This window comes from Petromyzon marinus, chromosome 3 (assembly GCF_048934315.1).
Source record: "Petromyzon marinus isolate PM22_M1 ecotype Great Lakes invasive population chromosome 3, UKy_Petmar_22M1.pri1.0, whole genome shotgun sequence".
Taxonomy (NCBI): Eukaryota; Metazoa; Chordata; class Hyperoartia; order Petromyzontiformes; family Petromyzontidae; genus Petromyzon; species Petromyzon marinus.
This window is the reverse complement of record NC_133669.1, coordinates 15,822,755-15,841,811: the sequence shown is the minus strand read 5'-3', so window position 1 is coordinate 15,841,811 and position 19,057 is coordinate 15,822,755. Positions and strand designations below refer to the sequence as shown.

Sequence of the window (19,057 nt, the reverse complement as noted above, 5' to 3'; positions counted from 1 at the left end):
GTATTGACAAGTGCATTTTGTATTTCATACAATTAGCATAGAGCTACACCATGCAGCACAGATATGAACTGCTCTGAAAAGTAAGTGGTCTTGGGCAGAACACGTTGAGGGATGATGGCCGGTGGATAAGACTAACGTTGGAATGGAAGACAGGGGAAAGAATGCACCCTAGTGTACGTCCCCCAAGAAAATGGAGAGACGAAATTTGCACATGTGCAGGTGCTTGATGGATTCTTACCCTTGCAGGACCATGTGAGATGTATGTATGGTGATGGCTTGGGGAGGCCTTCAACCAGCAGTGGATTGGTCATGACATAATGACGATGAGACTGATGCTGCGGATTCACTACAGGTCACCCAGTTCTATCGTGCACAGTGTAATTGGCACACCTACAGTATTTCAGTTGGAGATTTTTTTAATGTATTATTTATTTCATGGATCCTTTCCGGAATACAACAATATCCTGGTTTTGAGAGGTTTTACTGTACTCCACAAGATTGTGGCGTTTCCACCTGTGGTGGGATCTTGTTTCATTTCCTGCTCTGATACCAACAGCAACAATGAGGATCTTGTAAATGGTGAATTGGGAATGCGTAAGAAATATAAATGAAACAATAAGAGGGTACTCAGAGTACTTACACATCAAGAGGCTCAGTTAAGGGATGCTATCGTGCTGGCTGGCTTGTCTTGCGATAACGATAGCAATGGCATCCCCTTAAAATGCTCCACTAAATTGGGCGATAATTGCTTTGTGATTGGCGGCGACGGCACAGAGTGCGCTTGGCTGGAAATTGATGCAATTTGCCTTTCAGCATGGCGATGGGTTTTGAAAAGGAAAGACCCGATTGAAGCAGCGTTTAATTTTAAAATTCAAATTACAGTCGTCTAAACGGGTGCCTATATGAGCTGTGGCCTCTAGTTCCTCACCTCCTCCGCGCCTCACCCTGGCCCCACCATTATATAACCCAGCTGTGAAACAACCCTGCCAATCCTAGACACGCTCCCACACTGCCAGCCTCACCACCAAGAGGCCTAAGGTGTTTACATTTATTATCTATCCATGTGACGCTTCTCTTGGTATTGTCTGTTCATGTTTTGTCTGCATGCATTGTTTGTCAATGTATTGTATTTTTATGTATGCAAACAAAACATATATGCAGAGAATTGGCTCGATTTCGATTGGCCACCAATGCTGCCTACTTCACAGTGGACATTAAATGTCAAGTGATGTCATTGAAAAAGAACAAGCCATCGTGTGTTAGCGTCATGGTCCAAATTCGGGGGGGGGGAACCCATATTGGGACTACATGTAGCAATTATAGCTCCCATACTGGCAGACTAATGCCCACGTGCAGGCCAGTGCTGAGTCACCTTGCACTGTACATGGACAGCTACCACTGGGGGTCCCCTTCGAATGGTTGAAATGAAGCCTTTTTAAGATGTTGAGGTATTTAAGTGCCTTATAAAAGCAGTAATTATTATCTAAGTACAGAACTGGCCATCCTTGAGGAACAACATATAATTCGTTCCTAGGACCCGTTCGTAAGTCGAACGGTTCGTAAGTCGGAACACAACAATGTACTGTGTTTAAACTCATAAATCAGAAAAAATACAGGACATTTGCATGTAACACTGTAAAAAAATACTGTATAGTATATAAAACATAAAATAAAGTTACATAAATGGAAATAAATACCTTTTTATTTTCACTTACCTTGAGTCCTGATGCTGGCTTACCTGCAGGAAGGGGCGCAATGAGTCACCACAATTGAACACACATATGGGGCACGCACACACACACAGACACGCACTCAGACACGCACTCGAACGACAACGATCCCCCATATAGCCATAACAGACTGTTGGAAGCAGCGCCTATGAAGGCCGACACAGCACCACGCCCGGCCACATGTGCGCACAGGCACAACCAAATGCACACTCAATCCCAGCGCGAGACGGACTCATGCGATTTCACGGAGGATCGCTAGAATTAACGCAATAGTTCTGCGATTCAATGTGCAAGTGCGAGTTCACGTTTTAAGTCAATGTGTTTTTATATTTAATGGAAGCTGGTTCATAAGTGCGGGTGTTTGTAAGTCGGTTGTTCGTAAGTCGAGGACTGACTGTACTGCTATTATGCATGTGTAGTGAGTCAATTCTGAGACACTATTTTAGGAGGCAACAACGTTTATTCTACACTATATATCTTACACACTGTTCACACACGGGTTAACTAATTACGGGTCAGAGCAGCCAACATGATGTCTGACCCACTACGCCGGAGACGGAGACGAAGAAGTAGCACCTCGGGTTCCATTCCACCTGTAGACAGCCCTGATTCAGCCTCGGGGCTTCCCTTTTATGCCCCTCAGCGTGGCCTGGCTCCGCCCTCGGCCACGCCCCCTTCTAGAACCTTCCAGGAGGTCCTGGGCCAACCTCCACGTGCCACCTGCCCGGCTTCGCCATTAACCACGCCCCCTCCTGGAACCCTCCAGAAGGTCCTGGGCCATGCTCCCCGTGTCCCCTAGGTCACCTTTGCCCTAGATCCTTCACCCCGGCCCATCACGTTATTTGCCAGCCGGCCGGGGTGACATGTCCCCATATGCCCCTCTCTGCCAGCAGCCAGTACCACGCCGCCTAGTAACCGACTACGTGGCGTTACCTGCTGTGCTGGCGGAATAGCTGCTATACCATGCTCTGTAGGACTCATATGCCTCTCTCTGCCAGCAGCCAGCACCATGCACCCTAGCGACCCACTGCGTGGTATTGCATGCTGTGCTGGCTGTTACACCCATATTTCCTTATTCTATTGTAGCCAGCGCTATGCACCATAGTGATTCATTCTATGTCACTACATCACCCCCCCGCCCCCTTAAAAAACAGCCATCCTGGCTGACCCCCACACCCCATGCAGTGGGACGACCCATCAGTAACCAACAACAATTCTGACATAACAACTGTCACCACCTTTGCATGAGTCAACACAACAACGACAGCCATAAGCCCTCCTCGCGAGTCAACAACCAATAAAAAAAATTGTGACGCACCGTAATAACCCACCCCTGGACTATATACAATACCCGACAACTGCTTGCCCGCTACAGCCCACGAACCCAGGAAAGAACCAGTTCAACCGGCAACGCACAGCCCAGCTCATGTCTGTGACCCCTTGCCAGACGGTGGTGGAATAAATAGGATGACTGGGGCGGTCATTTAAACTGCACAGTTCTCGAACAGGTCCTCGTCGCCAGGCTCCCAGGCGGGACAAGGTCGGGTTTCCTGGGTGCCCCGGGGACAACTGGAAGATGGCCTAACAGGCGCGGCCCCTCCCGGACAGAAGATGAGGGAGAAGAAGCAGGTGTCAGCCGCTCCCTCCTCCTTGGATGGCTTTCCGACGGCTTAATGGGTAGTTCCGTGGTCGTCAAGTGCTGGATTCCTGTGGGCAGAGGAACATAAATCTGCTGAGGCACAACCTCCACAGTCGCACGCCCGGGCTCATTGGGCTCATCAGAACCCAGCCTTGGGGCAGTGGGGATGAAATAACTTGACAAGGTGGAAAAGAAGCTTTTAGCCGGGACGGGTGCACGTACCATCGTCTGCGACAGACCTGGATCCAAACGCATTGCAGCCTCTTGACCTTTATCACCTCGACCGGGCCCTGCCATGGTCTATACAACTTAGGGGACGTGCCCAAGGGCACTTGGGAGCAATGCAGCCATGCCCTCTCCCCAACATTCCACGGCTTCCCTGACTCCTGAAACCCCGTCAGTTTCTCATTCGCCGTTTGCCACTTGGCCGAATTCTCACAGGACGCCTCCCGCACTTCAGTGTGAGGCGCATAAGTCCCGGCAGAGCGACCTTCGTAACACTTGACTCGATATTCACCTGGGCTTCCATGAGGGGATCGCACTCTCTCCTGTACATTAAAAAGAACGGGGAGAACCCGGTAGAGGCGTGAGGACCATTCTATAGGCCACGAGAGCACCCGGAATGTGTTAAGTCCCAGTCGGACTGTGCCTCGTTGACCTGCTGGCACAACATAGACGTGAGAGTCCTATGCAAGCGCAGTCTGGGGATGGTAGGGCGAGGTCTACATTTTTTTAGTACCCAATAGATTGCACACATTCTTTAACAATTTCGAAGAAAAATTCCGGCCTTGGTCTGTAAGGAGACGTTCCGGGGCCCCCTTGTCTAACACATACCCATGAAGAAACGCGTTAGTAATAGACGCAGCCGACTGATCCGGCAGGGGCCATGCCATAGGCCACCGTGACAGGTATTCCACTCCAACGAGCAGAACTTTTTTCGCGTGGTGGGAAATGGGCCGAGGATGTCAAGAGCAACAAGCTCATTTATGCATGACACCCCAATAGACTGCAACGGTGGTCAGGCTAGCCTCGGCAGGGGTTTTCGGCGCAGACATTCCACACATCCTTTAAGAACGTTGTGGACGTCTTCAGACATCCCGGGCCAAAAGAAGTCTCGCTTCAAAGAAGACAATGTCTTCTGCACCCCAAGGTGCATTAACCGCACATGGGCAGCTCTCGCAACTTTACCCCGCAGGGCAGTCGGCACAACGATGCAGTAGCGCTGCACTTCTGCATCCCACCCCATAAGCAGCCCGTCTCGGAGGACCATGGGGGACATACCCCCTGGATCCTTCCTGCTGTTCGTTGTACTGACGCGGTGACGTATTTTCAGAAGGGAGGCGTCCTTCGCCTGGACACGCCCCTATTCCTTGTGTGCCAGACCGATGGTGTTGTCGCACGCGACCGTCGCAACGGGTGGTGGAGCATCTACTGATGCTATCATGGCGCAAGGCCCTCCAGCACCCACCGGTTTACAACGCCCGGCCCCCGTTAAAAATGCACACTGCCCCTTCGGCGGAAATCGTGACAAAGCATCCGCATTACAGTGGCGCAACCCTTTTCTGTAGGTGACTGTGAAGGAGTAGTCCTGCAAAACCTCTAACCAGCGCGAGAGCTGTCCAGAAGGTGGATCGACTCGCAGCACGTATTGCAGGGCCGCGTGATCCGTGCGTAATACAAAATGTCTACCGTAGAGGTACGGATGGTACTGCTGCACAAAATTCACGGTGGCCAACAACTCGTGGTGCGTAACACAATAGCGCTGCTCCGCGGGGGACAACACCCGGCCCCCGTAAGCGACCACGCTCTCCACCCCATTTTCCACCTGGGATAACACGGCGCCTATTCCGGTGTCGCTGGCGTCTGTGTCCAGCACAAATGGCACAGAGAAATCGGGGTACCGAAGGGGAGGTGCATTCACGAGGCCATCTCGTAACGCAACAAATGCAACCTCCTCCTCCCCCCACCGAAATCTCTGACCCTTCGCAGTGAGAGTATGGAGCGGCTTCGCGACCGTCACAAATTTGGGGGCAAAGCGGCAGTAATATGACGCTCACCCCACAAAATTGCGAACTTAACCCACTGACGTGGGGGTTGGCCACAAGTGCATGCAAGCCGTTTTGTCGGTGTCCGTGGCAATCCCAGCCTCGCTAACATTGTGACCCAGGTAGTGAACCGACTTTTGTAACAGATTACATTTCTGCGGCTTAAATTTCAAATTTGCCGCCCGAATTTTAACAAACACCGAGCGCAATCACTGTAAATGTTCTTGGAACGTGCGCCCAATGACGATCACGTCATCCAAATAAATCAAGCATGAATCCCACTGGCGTCCCGATAGCACCAACTCCATTAGTCGCTGAAATGTGGCCGGAACCGTGTGGAGTCTCATCGGAAGACAGTTCAACTGAAAGAGCCCTTGCGGGGTGTGAAATGCTGTTTTTGGATTGGAACTATCATCTAAAGGGAACTGCCAAAACCCCGACAGCAAATCCAAGGTGGAGAAGAATCGCGCACCCGACAAGGCATCCAATGAATCGTCCACCCGTGGAAGCAGGTACGCATCAGCCACGGAGACCTTGTTCAGCTTCCGAAAATCTGCACAAAATCTCAAACTCCCATCCTTTTTAACCAGAACAATGGGTGCTCACCACGGACTGGTGGACGGGGAAATTATGTAGGCGGCCAACATCTCGTCAGCCGCCTGACGCACATGGTCCTCTTTAGGACTAAACCGAAATGAATTCTGACGAATGGGAGCGGCGTTACCCGTATCAATATTATGATGCATCAAGGACGTGCGGCTAATATCAAATTTGCTCTTGCTAAAAACATAAGAGAACTCCCAGAGCAGCGCTCGCGACTCGTCCCTCTGCTCTCGTTAAATCCGGATTCTCCGAGCACAGCGCATCCATTCACGAATCATCCGACACCGCTCCTCGCTCCACTGAAGCCACAACCTGAGCGGCCACTTCACTGGTCTCTCCACAACATGTAGCCATCGCGTGGGTCAAAACCATACCTGCTTGGTACTCAACCCTGCATTTAACACCTGGAGGAAGGGCTCCCGATCCCCCCTCAATATTGTCTGGGCCCCCACCAAAGTAAGATCCTTAATGGCTCTGTTCGAGGGGTTTAAAATAACCCCTCCTTCAGTAACTTCCCGATCGAGCTGCTTACGCAGTCGCAAGGGCACAAGCATTTGTGCACCCAGGGGAACTCAAACAGTTTCGCTCACCAGGGCTTGAACTGTAGCATTAGCCATACTCAACCGAGTTGGGGAAGACAAATGCCATTCGACGCCCCAATGGCAGTTCAACACAACCCTGGTCAATCGCAATATTTAGGGGCATCCTCTTCAAGAATCAGTCCCCAACAGACAAGGCACAGCCAGTGACTTTGTAACCAACACTAGCCCTGTCATTTCAATATATCCAATCTGGACCGTCGCCGATATTTGGCCGACGATACCTAAACTCCCGCCATTAATGGCAACACAAGAACTACTCACTGGTCCCAGACAAGCCAATTTTGGCGGCAACAATCTATAAATAAAGTCTGAAATGAGGGTGGTGGATGCTCCCGTATCAATTAGCACCCGCACGTCAACACCCTGCACAGTCCATACAACCGCGGAAGATCTCGCCGCCGCTACGACCCGATGCGCCAGCACTGACCACTGACCCAGACACCGCGGCCATCCAGCACCCTCAAAACCCAATCTCACGCGCCGCAACATGGCAAGGAACAGCGACACGTGAACCCGACACAGTCTGTGATGGAGATGCCTGAGGTGACTGTGTAGGGCGGGTGTGTGATGCGCCGCTCGGAGGAGCGGAGGTCGGCGGGGTGGAAGACGGTGGAGGCGCGACGAACTGTCCCTGCTCGGCGCGGCATCCCTTGGAAACGTGGCCTCGCAGGCCACACTTGAAACAGGTGACGGGAGCGCTCCATGGTGAAGCGATGACTTTCCCCTGCTATTCCTGCTCTTGTCGCCGTCCCACGTCGGTCTTCACCCGCGGACTCCCCACCAGAGATGCACAGACTCGAGCGAGCTCCTTCTCCTCTAGTTGTTCAACCACCCCCAACTGTCCAGCACAAGCAGCCACCCCAATTTGCTGTCGCAAGTGACAATGTGCCTGGATGCATCGTGCCACGCTAATCAACGTCAGGTCGTCATCCTCCGTGGTGGGCAAAAAAACCTCCATCTCCCGCGCCAATGCCAACAACCTCTCCAACACTAGGGAGTCCAACCCCGCTTGGTCCATCTTGGGGTATGCGACAGCGCGCTGGGGAAGGCGAGGAGCAAACTTCTGTCGCACGTTGGATGGTGGGTCGCCGATGACAACGTCCTGTCTGTCGAGGGAATCACATAAAAGGCTGCTAAGGCGTCGTCATCTAAAGTCGTAGGCAGCGCCCGCAGCGCCTCAACGTCAGTCCATCCAGCAAGCTCACACGTAGCAGCAGACCGCCTTTGAAAGGCCGCTTCCCAAGGGTGGGTATCTCTTTGAGCGTGAAGTTGGCGGTGTCTCAAATTTGGCGGGAGCAGCTTCCCGTCCATCCGACAAAATGGTGGCCGCCAGCGCGGGCTACGGCTCCGCCGCTTCCCGCGTTCGCGAATGGCAGCGGCAGGGCTGTTCACGTGCCCCTCTCGCACAGCCGCGTCTTCTTTGGGCTCCTCCAACTCGATCTCAGCAACCAGCGCCGCCACTGCAGACAACAGGTTCACGAGGCCTGCGCTCCTGATCTGGCGTCCTCCTAACAGCCACAGCATGGAGTCGCAGACCTCCTCACGCTGCTCCATCGGGAGCGCCTCCTCGGGATTCATCTCCGGGCTCCCCGGTCCCGGGGCTGTCTGGGGAATCACCTCCCCACCGTCTTCCTTGTCCGAAGACACCATAGTGTCTTCCTCCACGTTAACATGGACATTTTAACCCTTACTATCCTGACTATTTTAAATTTATCGTTAACACTTCCGACACCAAATGGAGTGAGTCACTTCTGAGACACTATTTTAGGAGGCAACAACGTTTATTCTACACTATATATCTTACACACTGTTCACGTACAGGATAACTTATTATGGGTCAAAGCAGGCAACATGCTGTCTGACCCACAACGCCGGAGACGGAGACAAAGACATAGCACCTCGGGTTCCATACCACCTGTAGACAGCCCTGATTCAGCCTCAGGGCTTCCCTTTTATGCCCCTCAGCATGGCCTGGCTCCACCCTCAGACACGCCCCCTTCTCGAACCTTCCAGGAGGTCCTGGGCCGACCTCCACGTGCCACCTGCCCGGTTCCGCCCTTAACCACACCCCCTCCTGGAACCCTTCAGATCCTGGGCCATGCTCCCCATGTCACCTCGGTCACCTTTGCCCTACATCCTTCACCCCGGCTCATCATGTGCTTTGCCAGCCGGCCGATGTGACGTGCCCCTCTCCGTCAGCAGCCAGTACCACGCACCCAAGTGACCCACTGCGTGGTATTACATACTGTGCTGGCTGCTACACCCATATTTCCTTATTCTATTGTAACTAGCGCTACGCGCCATAGTCATCCATTCTATGTCACTGCATATGTATTGCTGGTCCATGTGTAGTGGGCTCAATTAGGCGCTCACACTTCTTGGGAGGCAACACAAAACACTGGTTATTACATAGGGTGGTAACCACCGTCCTATTCTAACTCACACACGCTGTCCACTCTCTAACTCTGACTCTACTTCTACACGCCGTCTCTCTCTCTCTGACTCTCTGATACTCTAGCATGACCCAGCCAGGTGGGCTACTGGCGGGTCTGCTGATGGGAGACTTGACTCTTCTTGGTGTCCTCTTGACGCCTCTCCATTCTTGACACGGGCAGCCCTGCCTTCCTTCGAGCACCTCCACCAAAACCCCTCGGCTGTCCACGTGCCCCCTAAGGTGCCCCCGGGCCCCCGGCCCCCACCTGGTTTCGCTCACGTGTCCGGCCGGGTTCACACGGAGTGCCACGGCCTCACACCACCCCCTGTGGCCTCCCCGAGTCCAGACCAGGCCCTGACTTCATTCCCGCCTCCAGCCAGGATGACGTCATGTGTGTTCCGTCCATATGTGTGTGGACCCGCGGGGTAGTGACCCTTCCCCGCATAATGGTGTCACGCATGTGCGTATGTGTGTCTACAGTAGTGACGCTACCAGTCACTACACATTGGTAGTTCCAACATTCCAGGCCTCACTACAATGAGACCTAGAATGCCTACACATCCAATTGTCAGTCCATCAGTATGTATGTCTGTCAAAATGTCTTGATGTATGTATATTAGTCCATATATGTCTGCGGATCTCTTTTTGCGTGTATTTATTTATATGTGCACATCCTTTTGTGCATGTCTTCACAGTATGTTTTCATTTGTCTGTTATGTCTGCCCCTCAGTCTGTATGTACATTCATCTGTCTTGTGTGTACGTCTGTTTATCTGTCTATCCAGCTGTGTGTGTTTTGGAAATTGGTGATGCCGTGGTATTGAACTGCGCCACAATCTGTGTGACCTGTGTTCGATTCCCAGGCATGCACTACATCAGTGGCGTGTGGTATCTGAACCTGAGACAAGGGATCTATATTTTCTGGGCCAAGGTTTCTGTATTGGATGAGGCACCGATTCTGTGGCAGATGGCTCGGTGGCTAGTAATTAACCGTTAACCATAACCTTAATTACAGGAATAACCTGACTCGGCTACTTGCCTTCATATCAGCCTGCGCCCTCCCCCTGTCCCACAGGTGATTGGGCAGCTGAAAGCCATGATGCGTCCAGCGAGCGTTCACACTAAGTTTGACCGAGAGATGTGGTCACATGAACTCTCGCCTGTACTCAACCTGTGGAAGAAGCTCAACCAGGTTTGTGTGTGTGTGAGAAAAGGTGTGAGGGTCTTGTGGAGAGTGGTAGTGCAGTGGTAAGCGCTCTGCACAACGAACCCGGCAACCCAAGTTCAATTCCTGCTCACAGCCAAAACCAGTGACGATTATCTGAACTGGTCTTGGGCCTCCCCTAGGTTGACTCAGTCTCAAATGAGTACCTGGTGTGATGTGTAAACATCACCACTGGGGAGACAAAGGCGACTGGGCGTGGTGTTGGCCACCCACCCCCTCGTGTGCCGTGTCAGCCTACATAGGTTCTCACTAACAACACTTGCCCCAACATTCTATTAAGGCTACACGGGGGATCTTTGTTTTTTGAGGGTCTTGAGTGTGTCGGTGTATCTGAACATGTGTGAAGGAGAGCAGTGGTGGACTGGTTTGCATGCTTGCTATAAACCCATTGACCTGAATGTGAGTCCTGGCCAAAGCAATCATCAATAGTAGCGGTATCTATACATGTCCTTCCCTCAGTAAATTATCTTGTAAACAAGTACCTGGTACACTCTGTAAACATCAGCACCGTGGAAGACAAAACAGCCAGACATGGTGCTGGCACACCACACCCTTGTGTGTTGTATCTACTTTAATCGGTGCTCGCTCACAGCATCCACCTCTACAGCCAAGCATGTGCCGATTGTAAGTGTGGGTTTATGTATAGGTTTGTGTATATACAATGACAATATTTGGATTCATGCAGTGGTTAAATGCGACACACCTCAAGACGCTGTAAGTTATATATTTGTCGGCAGGTTAATAATGTGTGTGAATGTGTGCATGGGAATCGACACAAACTGAAACATGCACACACATTTGGATCAATAAATTACAGCTATCATTTGGTCTTTTAAAAGCACTTTGTTTGAAGCTTAAAACTCAGACAGCGGAGGACATACAGCTTCGGTACGTAACTACACAATAGTGAGCGATTTGTTTATGGGTTGCACCCTCCTTTAAAACAAGCTCACAGTGGGTGTCCATGCGTGCCTGTGCCCCGAGCCTGCTTGTACTCCAAGCCTGCTTGTACCCTGGTGCAGGGCTCACAGCTGATCCAGCCACGTGGGGGAGAGGAGACATTGGTGCAGGAGGCACAGGCCCGTGGTCCCGTGGCAGTGTTTGTAGCACAAGAGTCGGTGGGGGCCCTGCGTCTGGTGCGGCGTCTGCACGCCTCGCTCGCTGCGCTCAGCAAGCTCCTCCGTGGAGCCACACCCCTCTCTGCCACCACCAGCGATGTCGCCTCTGCGCTGCTGCGCCAGCAGGTAATGGCTTAACGCTTGGCACCAAAATGCTGCCCAACACCCGGATCTTGCCATCACTATCCATCTTGGATTTCAGCACCAGTTTCTTGGTACACCAATCTTGGAGAATATGTATATCAGGATCATGGGATCAGTATTGTGGGAATCCGATCCAGGTAATTAAGTTTCAGGATCAGTTTCTTAAAATCTGGTTTAATCATTAGTTTGAGACACTGAATTTAAGCGATAAGATATCATGATTGTCTTGGAATGTAGGTGAAATACACTAGATCTTAATCTTAATGTTTTGGTACTTTGCTCCAAAACAGAAGGTTGCATTAGCTTGAGATACTTAATCCATGAGATACTCAGGAGCATGGGATCATTTTCTTGGGACTCAGCTCCAGGAGACATGGCATCACAATCTGCAGGATATATGTCTTTGGAATTGGCTCCAAGAGATCAGGTTTCAGGATTGCTATAATCATATTTAAATCTAGGTGATCAGGCTTCTTGAGAAAGTGTTTTAAGGACGAGGCTTTATATGACCAGGTTTTTGGATCTGTGCATTTAGACAGTATTAAAAAAACTGGGTTTCAGGATCATTTCAGCCATGACTAGAACCTGGTGCATGATGTTTTAGGATCAGTCTTTTGATAAACTGATTCAAATGATTGAGGAGATAGTATATTCTTGGTTCTTTCGGTAAAGTCACGTTGAAGGGAAACAATAAAATAATAATATATATAAAACAATAAAATTCTCACGACGTTTCGACTGCAACACAAGCAGTCATCATCAGGTGTGAAAACCAAGAACATTTGAAAGAAGTGGCGGTTTGTATTTATTTATTTACTTTTAAACGTTAGCACCACGGATAGCGATTTGACAGTTTGTTTAGATGGACGAGTCCATCTATGTTCGGAAAAGAGGAGGGGGGAGGTGAAAAATTAATGTATGCTGTCTGAAAGCCACCGTAAGCGTGAACAATCAATTATGACCCGAAATGGTTTATCAAATCCTTCCAATGATTGCTAAGCCAGAATCCATCTTCTCGGTTGAAATTGTCTCTGTGTTTGTATATGTGGATAGCCTCATGAACGAATCTCTCATGGTAGCCAGATGGCTTGGAGAAGTCAATGTCATATGAGCCTACTGAATTATAACAGTGATCTGCCACGGCCAAGGTGTTGGTCATACCGTGTTTAAGGTCTGCTTTGTGTTCACGAATGCGGTCCGAGACATGTCATTTGGTTTCTCCAATGTAACTACTACCACAGAGGCAACTTAGTTTGTAGACACCAGAGTACTGTATGTCCAGAATCACATCTTTTACAGACGGAACCAGATCACGGATTTTATGTAATGTGTTGAAACGGACCTGGATCTTGTGTTTATTCAAGATTTTGGAGATCTTTTTTGTGATCCCCGCAATGTAGGGTAAAGTGATGGTTTTGAAAGGCTCCTCAAGAGAGTCCTTCTTCATGGTTTGAGTGATAGCTTTGCGGATTGTATAGTCGGAGTAACCATTAGCCTTAAGAGCTTGGTGTACGTGCTTGAGGAGATAGTGTTTCAAAACCCAAGACGTTATATTTCCCTGCTCATTTGAGCTGTCCTATTTTTAATTTAATAGGACTCTCCATCTTTCATTTTCTCCTTCACTATATATTTTCTCTCTCTCACACACACTTGCACTGTCTCTACCACGGAGGCATGCCTATGAGGGTGGATGAGTGCATATAACGCATACCCATCCCACCACACGCTTGTTATTATCGACAATCTGATATTAAAGTACGGGTGCTGAATGAAAAAGCCTTGAGAACACGAGCTAAAACGGCACTGTGTAGAAGCGACAAATGCAGGAAGATGCAGGGCACACAGCCACACTACAAACATAGGCTGTACACACAGAAAACCATTCAGAAGGCTGTACATACAGCAGACCAGACTTACAGGCCTTACACACATAAAATGTAATAGCTGGCTGTTCGGCATGGAACGATTCCCTCACTTCGTAATTCATTAAAATATTTTTTTCTACATTTTGGTCAATGTCATACCACTTTAGTGGCTGTAGAAGCTGAAACAATTACATATAATCCATAATACAGGTTTTTTTTGGGTTATATCGCATAAATATATAAATGTGTTGTTAAACCTGCCACCACCCGACACAGCCAATTCGTAAGGTTTGTCACGTAAACAGAACATTCCAATTCGTTACTAGTACAGCACACCGGTGTGTTATAACATTTACACATGAAAAATAATAAATTCCTACATAGATGATTCCACTCATTTCACGTGAAAATGAGTGGAATCATCATTGCGTGGCTACTATACAAGGTACAGCAGATATGCTACAGCAGAGGTATAAAGGATTTTAACAGGACCTACATCTCTGCTTTCTTGAACTGGTTAAGGCCTATGATAGCATCAATAAGCCAGCGCTCTGGGTTCTTCTTCATGATTTTGGAGTCCGAGACCATCTGCTCTCAGTCATGAAGGACCTTCATTGTGATGGGCAGGCCCGGGTAAAGCTGCATGGGAGGGTATCAGAGCTGTTTTCTGTTCACTTTGGAGTGCGGTAGGGATGTCCTATGGCCCCAACACTATTTAACATCGTCTTTGACTAGACAGTTTCAGAAGCTTTCCATTTATGTACCGGTGGAGTTCCCATCTGGTATAGATACAACAGTGCTGATCGATGCGCCGGTACGGTCAGGGGATGGCTCCTTATTGGTCAACGATATGTGTGCGGATAATCTGGTGATTCTTGTCCACTCTGAGGAGTTGGAGATGCAAGTGCTGAACCTTGGAGCATGCTACTAAGGGCTTAATACGGTTGGCTACAATTAGTACAGTTTGCTACAGTGCAAAAGAAGTTCGAGATATATACCAATGGGGCCTTACCATCAACCGCACAAAAACCAAGCACCTGTGGAGAAAGTGGAGAGGTTTTCATACTTGGACAGTGTGCTTATTACCAGTCTTCTCGTCTACAGTTATGTCCCCACTTCTCTATACTTGCAAAACGTGGAGCTGTCTAAAGGAACATTTGCACCAGATTGAAAAATTCAGTCTCGCCTGTCTACGATCCATCCTGGGTTTAACCAGACTGGATTGTGTAAGGAGTTCATAGATCCTTGAAAGATCTGGATACAGTCCCATCAGTGAGCTCCTCCGGCGATCGAAGTTGCACTGGCTAGGTCATATGGCCCGTGTGCCCAGCCACCACATACCCAAGCAGCTTCTGTTCGGTCAAATATATGGGGCTAAATGAGCACGGCACGGACTAGAGAAGAGATGAACTGATGTGGTGCAGAAGGATATGGAGTTTATTGGACTTTACAATGACTGGTACCAGTCGTGTCAAGATCGGCCTTTGTTGAGGAGGTTCGTGAAGAATGTTGCTGGAGAGTTGGAAGCAGTTACCTTCTCGCAACGACGGAGGGCAGATGCACGACACTTACAACAATGAGCGAAGCGCCGGGTGGCTAAAATGCAGAGAGTTGGCACAGTGGGGAGCACAGCTGGTGCATCTTCCAGCTATCTCAGTCAGCCGACCCATGGCACTTGGGTCTGTTCTGACCTCCAGCCAGCGGGCTTTCGACACTGCATGTGGCCTCAACGGCACAGGCACTGTGGTGACGTCACCACAACTTAGTGGTGAGCGGCGGTTGTTGCTGTTGTTGTATATCTGCATATCTGTATTATTACAGCTTCTTCATGTTTTCTGCTTTATTATGTTGAGCATGTGCATACATTACAGGTGCCCTGGAGATTTTAAACATAGCAATCTAAGAAAAACATGAAATGGTGAATGAGTGAAGACGATAGAAAATGTAGAAGCACAAAGTGTGTGTAGGGCAACATGTTTTCTAGGATTTAGGTGTTTACATGAGTTGGAGAGTTTTCAGGATAAATAGAGTGTACATGATAGAAAGGAGAAAGTGCCCGTCGCAGAAAGCAGACGAATGTAATGGAGAGCGTGAAAGTGTACATGATAGAGGACCATTATACAAAATAGAGGGTGTGTACACAGTAAAGAGAGTATAGACGAACTACAGTGTGTTTGTATAAGAGGGATAGATAGGAGTGACAGCAATGACAGGATAGAGTGAGAATGCAGAGGAGAGTCGGAGAGAGAAAGAGAACATGTGCATGATAGTTAACGCCGACTATAGTCACCCAGGAATGGCCTTAACGCTCGTGACGTCACTCCACGTCAACCAGCCCCCCTCATTAATGATCATGAACAGGTGACTTCACTCACATGGAGCACCCTCCCCCCATTCATAATAATTAGCGCTGACGTCACTCCACATGGGGGGGGCGAGGCGCCTCCTCCCCCCTCCTCGGCGTCAACTTACAACCCTCACTACAAAGGCAGAACCCCCACGTCACGTGATCTCCGTAACGCTGTTGTTGAGACATCAAAGTAAAAAAGACGTCGTGATGAATAAGGGATTATAACCTTAAACTGAAATAAGTCTGTGTCACCGCGCCCTTACAAATTGCACACGAATTGATGCAATGAATATCATGTCGCGGTCTGCTTTTTGCTTGCAAGTTTCAGATTTACTGCAATACACCCGTTTGGACAGGCAAAAGGCTAGTTATATAAAGACTATGTTGCACGGCGTGCAGGAGAAATTGAGGGAAAACATGTTCTTTATAGACAGGCTACAGCGATGAGTGGGGAAGAGTTTCTGCTTCAGAGGGAGGATATGCAGAAGAGCAGAATCAGAGAATGTCTGTACAGTCGAGAGTTTGTGTATTGAAGCAGTAGGGAGGCACCGAGTTAAGGATAGAATGAGGGAGAGTGAGCATCTGTGTGACGTCGAGAGAAGAGGAACACACTGTGCAGTACAGAGTGTGTGCATGTGAGAGTGCTGGAGAGTATCAATAGGAGAGTGCGACACAGCTAGAGGGAGGGGGCAAATGGCAATTAACTTTACTTTCGCAGAATGCAATTAACTGTGGAACATTTTTTATTTAAACGATGGCCCTAGATAATGGTTTTTTTCAGCGCTTATCGGTGTGCAGGCATGAGTGTCTGAATATTAATGATGAGCTGAGCCACAAAGATGGCGGGGTGTCTCAACAGGCTCGTAATGGGCAAGTTGAAGCACTCGGTCAGCACTACTCAGGACCTGGGCTCGATTCCCAGGCTCCAACTCAACCAAATTCATAACTGGTCCTTGTGTGGAGTGAATTTTATGGTCACGGCCTGGTCATCAATGAATGCACAGAAAACACATAGCCCCCATCATATAATACATTTAGTTCCATATTTAATTTGGCCAGGCCATCTCCGAGGGTTAATTTAGCACAGAGTGACTAAATCACTTGTAAACATGGCTGTAACTAGCACCTTATCTAATTATTTTGCAAAGGAATACAAATAATTAAGTAGGCAATGTGATTGGTTGAATCATTGAAAGGAAATAACATTAAATCCATCACCGTATCGGCCTCCTTCCAGATTAATATTACAGAAAGCTCAGTCTGGCAGTATCACCAGATAGATCATTATAGGATGTAAGGCATTCTCATGCCGCGTATCATTTCTCAACCCGTGTCTGCATCCGTTTTATTTCTCGCGTTCATTTCTGTAACTGTTGTGTGTCTTGAGCTTCGTGGTGTGACCCATGTCACACGGCTCTTATCCAATGGCTCATGTTGTGCATGTCTTGTGTCGTGTGTCATGTCTTGTTTGTTGTGTTATACCACGTGTCTTGTGGAATGTCGTTTCTTGTATCCCATGCCTCCTATGTGTCCCGTGCCATGTGTTGTCCAGTGGTTCACATAATTCTTGCCTCACTTATCTCTTGCCCATGTGTCCTGTGTGTGATTCCATGCGTGTTATCGTGTCCCGCCTGTCAAGTCTCAGACTGTGTCCCAAGTGTCATATGTTACACCTTGTTTCCGAAATGCCATGTCCCGTTTGTCACGTCTCATATTTCCTGTCCCGAGTGTCGTATCCCGTGAGTCACGTCTCACACCGAGTGTCCCACATATGATGTTCCATGTGTCTTGTTCCATGACCTTGCTCACACTGTTTCTCATGTGCTGTGTCAGTGCCCATCGAGCTGGCACACCGAGTGGGAGGGGCCCATTGACCCCATGCTCTACCTGCGCTTCGTGGTCTCACGTGCCCTTGCTCTGCAGGTCAGAGGTCACCAGGCATAATTGAACAATGGTATCATGTAATTACATACATGTCATTGATTTATAATGCGCATCACATGTATGGTGCATCCAAATGCTTTTTATGTATAATATATTATTTATACTATGTGTATGGATTCTGTGCGGTGTGTTTGCATGCTGTTGTTTGTATGTACGCCTTAATGCTATGTTTACTGCATGGTATATACTCGTGGTTTAACGATTTGCTCCCCCTCTTAAATTGGTGTCATAATTCATTGGCGACGTTAGTCGCCTCTATTGGCATGGGCTGTCATGGGAACTCATTGCATAGAATGCATACAAAATAAATTAATCGAAAACATCCTTACACACAATTTGTCTATTGTGAGCTTACGAATCGGTATTGATCGGTGAGTCTATACTGCATAGTGTATGTGTTCTGAATATGCGTTCACTCTGGTGCATATGCGTACCGTGTGCAGGGCTGGTTGGCACGTGCCAAGTCTGATTCTCTAATGGGCTCCGAGTTGGATCTCTCAGAGCTGTTTCACCCCCAGAGTTTTCTAAATGCCTTGCGGCAGCAGACGGCCAGGTATGTGTGAGAGTCCTTGTGTATGAGAGCATGAGTGTCTGGTAAACAAACCCTTCACTTCCTCGTGGCGCGAGGCAGTTAACATTGTGGTCTGTTTTGAGCAATGATATTGGAGGGAAGGCGAATAACACTGTGGCATGCTCACATCCACAACGGTGGAAAAACGTAGTCGTTGGTATGGTGCAAGAGGATGATAACCCCTCCACCTTATATTTAATTACCAAAGAATCGTGGATACAAAAATCAATATAAGATTGTGCCAGAGGTCCATAGCATACACCCATGGTGGCTTCTTGCCAAACCCCATTTAGCAGACCAAAGAGACTGAAACTCCCCCAATGAGGAGCCCTCAGAAATAAAAAGCAAGTGCTACAGCTTGTCAAGTGGAATGTCTTAAGGCTTGCTGAGACGCTCCCATTCCTTTTGGGAGCTAGGCTGGTGCTACACGGATGTCTGTGAAATATAGGAGGTTCAATAGACTGGTTCTATCTCCTGTACTATAAGGGGTATCCTCTCCTAGGTAGATTGATGTTTAGACATTGCACTGGGTAAATACTATGCTACATACACATAAACACCCACAATTCAATTACCCTGGTTTAAATCTTCACCACAATGCATAACATATGTATGTGTCCCCCATGACCTCCTGTTGCTTTGTTTCTAGCTCAATTTTCTGCTTTAACCTCGTGTCTCCACATTCTCATTTCTCAGAGTCCTACTTAGCTCCAAAATCCTCATGTATCTCCATATTCCCATGTGATTCAATGTGTTTCTGTCCCCTGATTATATGTCTGTGCATGTAT

General features: G+C 48.8%; 1 protein-coding gene across 3 annotated transcripts in view; it reads left to right on the top strand.

Annotated features, from left to right (window-relative positions):
• The window catches only part of DYNC2H1 (dynein cytoplasmic 2 heavy chain 1), a 232,846-nt gene that overhangs the window by 201,164 nt on the left and 12,625 nt on the right, over positions 1–19,057 (top strand). For all 3 annotated transcript variants that reach the window (XM_032976206.2, XM_032976198.2, XM_032976213.2), the window contains exons 87-90: positions 10,128–10,244; positions 11,300–11,521; positions 17,588–17,677; positions 18,142–18,251. In XM_032976206.2, coding sequence (XP_032832097.2) covers positions 10,128–10,244; positions 11,300–11,521; positions 17,588–17,677; positions 18,142–18,251 — 539 coding nt within the window. The remainder of the gene's footprint in view (positions 1–10,127; positions 10,245–11,299; positions 11,522–17,587; positions 17,678–18,141; positions 18,252–19,057) is intronic.